This window comes from Peromyscus californicus, unplaced genomic scaffold (assembly GCF_007827085.1).
Source record: "Peromyscus californicus insignis strain IS unplaced genomic scaffold, ASM782708v3 Scaffold_1__1_contigs__length_55948999, whole genome shotgun sequence".
In the NCBI taxonomy this organism is placed as follows: Eukaryota; Metazoa; Chordata; class Mammalia; order Rodentia; family Cricetidae; genus Peromyscus; species Peromyscus californicus.
The window spans coordinates 48,099,973-48,105,058 of NW_026294492.1; the positions used below are offsets into that span (position 1 = coordinate 48,099,973).

General features: G+C 48.0%; 1 protein-coding gene across 1 annotated transcript; it reads left to right on the forward strand.

Annotated features, from left to right (window-relative positions):
- Positions 1–602: 602 nt before the first annotated feature.
- LOC128116090 (olfactory receptor 10T2-like) lies at positions 603–4,652 on the forward strand. The gene is made up of 2 exons (XM_052747354.1): positions 603–623; positions 3,699–4,652. The coding sequence occupies exons 1-2, from the start codon at positions 603–605 to the stop codon at positions 4,650–4,652; spliced, it is 975 nt and encodes a 324-aa protein (XP_052603314.1).
- The last annotated feature ends 434 nt before the right edge of the window (positions 4,653–5,086 follow it).

Sequence of the window (5,086 nt, forward strand, 5' to 3'; positions counted from 1 at the left end):
GTAGCTCCTTCATTTGGGGACCTCTACCAGCACTATTGGGCAGATTTCACTGTCAACTGTGAGTCCACAGGACTCATTTCTGAGTTTGCAGATGGTGTCCCACTACCCCAATCTCAGCAACTGTCTCTCCCACCCACCAGACAAGCCTCCATCCTAGGACCTTCACTACACGCTGATTTGGGTACCAGGAGAGAGTAGGTAAGGGCTGCTGGCCCTGTGTTTTCACTTCCTCTGGCCTAGGCTCTTTTAGCTGTCAAAATGATGGTAACTTGAGTTCTGTGTGTGAGTCTGGTTTTCCCGCTCATCATGAAAGTGCATCTTGATGAAAGGCTTTAGAATGTTGGTAGTCTAGCCACACACAGGACTTCCTGTTCTTCTTGATCTTTGGGTTGGGAACTTGGTAACAGCACTATTTTTCAACTGTGAGTTCATAGGATGAGGCTCAGGGGGACTGCCAGCTTCCCAGGAGTCATCTTGTCCCTTGAAAGGGGCACTCAAATCCAGAGTTACTAGGTTTAGGAGATGCATCTCACCATTCTCACTATTCCTGTCTGTCAGAGCACCAATTTCTGCTCTAGGTAATAGTGATTGTTTACTAGGTAATGACCATCCCGTCTGTGGAGGTGAGCAAGCAAAGCTTGATATACTGTAGTAAACTCACTCCTATGCTGAGCATATGTTGAGGGAAGATTTCTACCTAAGCCTCCTCTTTAACCTAGATGGTTAGAGGGGTGTCTGGGAAGAGCTCGTGAGAATACATATAAGATCTTTCCTGTATATCAGTGACTCTCAACCTTCTTAATGCTGTGACCCTTTAATACAGTTCCTCATGTTGTGGTAACCCCCAACCACAAAATTACTCCATTGCTACTTCATAACTGTAATTTTGCTACTGTTATGGATTGTAATGTAAATATCTGATATGCAGGACACCTGATATGGTTATTTGACCTCAAAGGAGTCATGACCCACAGGTTGAGAACAACTGCTCTATATAATAACCATAAATTGGTAGTGAGTCAGCTAGCTCTGAGATTGGTTCCTAGAGCCATTCCCTCAGAAGCTGGGAGGTGTATGTAACCCCAGAATTTGGTCGATAGGAAGATTGCAAGTTCCAGTAAGACCCTTCTTTAAAAAAAAAAGCCATCACCTCACTTGGAAATTTCAAATTCTCTTTTGTTCCCAAATATCTTTTTTCTGATCTTTCCGATGAGTTGGCCTCATGGCTTGCCGATTAAGGTCTGTACCTGAGCCTGCAGCTCACCTTTGACTAGATTCTGGCTCTGCTGAAAAGCTTAATTGCAATGCTTTTTGAAGAGATGTATTTTTTTTTTCTGGAGCTGAGGACAGAACCCAGGGCCTTGCGCTTGCTAAGCAAGCGCTCTACCACTGAGCTAAATCCCCAATCCAGATGTATTATTTTTTATATTATGTGTATGAACGTTTGCCTGCATGTGCATGCACCATGTGCATGCAGCTGCTTGCACAGCTTGGAAAGAGTGTCAAATTCCTTAGAACTGGAGTTTGCAGGTGGTTGCGAGCTGCCATGTGGGTGCTGGGACTTTGAATCCAGGTTCTCTGCAATAGCAGCCAGTGATCTTAACCACTGAGCTATCTCTGCAGATGATGTTGAGACAAGATCTCACTATGTAATTCTAGCTGGCCTTGAACTCACAGAGATCTGCTTTCCTCTACCTTGGGAATTCTGGGGTTAAGTCAGGGGCCACCATGCCCCACTCAGACTGTTTTTAAAGGCAGCATCTCACATAACACAGCTGGCCTGGGAGTCACTACGTAACCGAGGATGACCTTAGTCTCTTGGACCTCTTGACTCCACCTCTGGAGTGCTGTAGTACAAGTTTTTGTCACTGTGTCCAGAGAGTCAAGTTCAATTTGACAGTTTAAAAATGCATATATAGCCGGGCGGTGGTGGCGCACACCTTTAATCCCAGCACTCGGGAGGCAGAACCAGGCGGATCTCTGTGAGTTTGAGGCCAGCCTGGTCTACAAAGTGAGTTCCAGGACAGGCACCAAAACACCACAGAGAAACCCTGTCTCGAAAAAAACAAAAAAAATCAAAAAAATGCATATATATATAATGCATGCAATTTATTTTGCTTTTTTGAGACAGGATTTCTCTGTGGGTCAGGTTGGCCTTGAATTCACAGAGATCCACCTGCCTCTGCCCCTGAGTGCTGGGATTAAAGGTGTGCGCCACCGCCGCCCGGCAAAAATGTGCATTTTCTGAATGAGGTAAAGCTCACGTAGCAGTGCTAACTATCGGAAGATAATTCAGCATTGCTGCGGGCATTTGTATGCCATGCAAGAGTCACTCTAATTGTCTTTGTCGTCCTTATGGTGGTGGTGGGCACGGAACGTCAGGCTTGGTGCATGATGGGTAAGCATTCTACCACCGAGCTGTACTCCCCCAGTCTCACCTCTACCATCAGTACATTTTTATCACCTCAAGAAGAAACCCCTTCTTCACTAGTTGCCACTCCTTAGCCCCTCCCCGAGCCCCTGGCAGCTGCCACTCTGCTCTCTGTCCCTGCGACATTTTACGTAAATGGAGCTATTCGGGGCTGGGGAGACGGCTCCCTGATAAAGAGCTTGCTATGCAAGCATGAGCATCTGAGTTTGGATCCCCGGCACGCATGCGAGAAGCTGTGGACCGTGACCCACACCTGTAACTTCAGCACTAGGGTGTGAAGATGGGAGGCTCCTTGGTGTTTGACAGCCAGCCATGGTGTCTGAAATGAGAGTCTGAGAGAATCTGAATCCGTGAGAGAATTTGTCTCAAAAACTACGGTAGAGAATAATAGAGGATGCCAGCCCTTGCTATCTATATGTGCACACACCCAAGCACACTTCATCTAGGATCTCTTTCTAGTTTTAAAATGAAACCATATGTGGGCTTACTGTCTTCTTCCTCCATCTAAAGATCTTTGCTTTGTGTCTGTGGTCATACCACCCTGAACGGACCCAATCTTGTCTGCTCTTGGAAGCTAAGCTGAGTCAGGCCTGGTTAGTAGTTGAATGGGAGACCTGGGAATACCTGGTACTTAACAGAACAAAACAACAACAACAACAAAAAACCCAAAAAGCGCTTTCCTTTGTGAATACTTAAAACAAAGACTTATTTTTACGTGTGTGTGTGTGTGTGTGTGTGTGTGTGTGTGTGTGTGCATTTGTGTGAATATACGCCACATATGTGTGGGTGTACACACAGGCCAGAGAGGGTGTTAGATCCCGTGGAATTGGAGTTACAGACCCAAGCATGCACTCTTATCCTCTGGAAGAGCAAGAAGTCTTAACCACTGAACCATCTCTCTGGGCCCTGATTTGAAATTCTTCTTTCTCTTTTTCTTCCTCCTCCTCCTCTTCTTCTTTGGTTTTCTGAGACAGGGTTTCTCTGTGTAGCCCAGGATGTCCTGGAATTCACTCTGTAGATCAGTCCGGCCTTGAACTCAGAGATTCACTTGCCTCTGCCTCCCAAGTGCTGGGATTAAAGGTATGTAACACCACCACCACCTCGCTAATTCTTATCTTCTTCTGTGTTGAGGAGATACCTCGATGGCTGGGTAATAACTGAGCATTTCTGAGTGTCTCTCTCCTGTCTGCAAACCGGTGATGATCCTCCTGCCCCTACCTGAGGCCTCACTGCCCTGCCTTGTCCCAGTAATCCTATCTCCTCTCAGGCTCCTGAGAAGCAGCAGGACAATGGGACCTGGCTGGTGACAGAGTTTGTGCTGGTGGGATTCTCCAACCTCCCAGAACTGAGGTCCACTCTCTTCACCTTGTTCCTCCTCACCTACCTGGTCACACTCAGTGGCAACGCCACCATCATCACCATCATCCAGGTGGACCGCACCCTCCACACTCCCATGTACCGCTTCCTGGCTGTACTCTCCCTCTCTGAGACCTGCTACACACTGGTCACCATCCCCAATATGCTGGCCCATCTGCTGATGGAGAGCCAGGCCATCTCCATTGCGGGCTGTCGGGCCCAGATGTTCTTCTTCTTGGGCTTGGGATGCAGCCACTGTTTCCTGCTTACACTGATGGGCTATGACAGGTATGTGGCCATCTGCCATCCCTTGCGCTACTCTGTGATCATGAGACCCACCGTTTGCCTGTGTCTGGGAGCCTTGGTTTTCTGCTCTGGTTTCTCGGTGGCCTTGGTCGAAACCTGTATGATCTTCTCCTCGCCCTTCTGCGGCACAGGCCGCGTGGAACACTTCTTCTGTGACATCGCGCCTGTGCTGAAGCTCAGCTGTGCAGAGAGCACGCACAAGGGGCTTGGCATCTTCTTCCTGAGCATCCTGGTGGTGCTGTTCTCCTTCCTCCTCATCCTCCTCTCCTACGCCTTCATCGTGGCAGCCATCGTGAGGATCCCTTCAGCCGCGGGAAGGCGCAAAGCCTTCTCCACCTGCGCGGCCCACCTCACTGTGGTCATAGTGCATTTTGGCTGCGCCTCCATCATCTACCTGCGGCCAGACTCTGGGGCCAATCCCTCCCAGGACCGCCTGGTGGCGGTGTTCTACACGGTGGTGACGCCTTTGCTGAACCCTGTGGTCTACACCCTGAGGAACAAGGAGGTGAGGGTGGCCCTGAAGAAGAACCTGGCGCGGGGCTGCGGAGTATTTAAGTAAGAACTTGTATTCGGGAGTGAACTTCTCTGATAATTAATACAAGTATATTGGAAAAAAAAAAAAGACCTTGCTTTGTGCTGATCACAACACCCTGTGCTTCTGTGAACACGTTTCCCCTGGAACTGAATTTCCCTACTTGGAAGACAGGAGGCAATCCTGCACTAGATGAAGTAACCCCTGTTGTCTGTCGGTGCCTGAGACAATCTAACCACAATAAAGGATGTCTTCTCTTTTTCCTGGTTTCCTTGACTTGATGTGGTGCAATGCGGTCTGCAGTGCCTAGTGCTCACCAGTGGAGGGCACCACTGGTACCACCCAAGGCTGGAGATGGGCAGGGAGTTTTTTCTTCTCTCTAATAAATTTTTTTATTTTATTAAATTTGTAGTTTCTTAATTTTTTTCATGCAATATATTTTGATCATATTCCTTCTCTTC

What these genes read in the sequence shown, in the direction of transcription:
- LOC128116090 (XM_052747354.1), top strand. Translation starts at nt 603, where the DNA reads ATGACCATCCCGTCTGTGGAG. An exon ending in TGACCATCCCGTCTGTGGAG is followed by an intron (nt 624 to 3,698) that starts GTGAGCAAGCAA and finishes ATCTCCTCTCAG; the next exon opens with GCTCCTGAGAAGCAGCAGGA.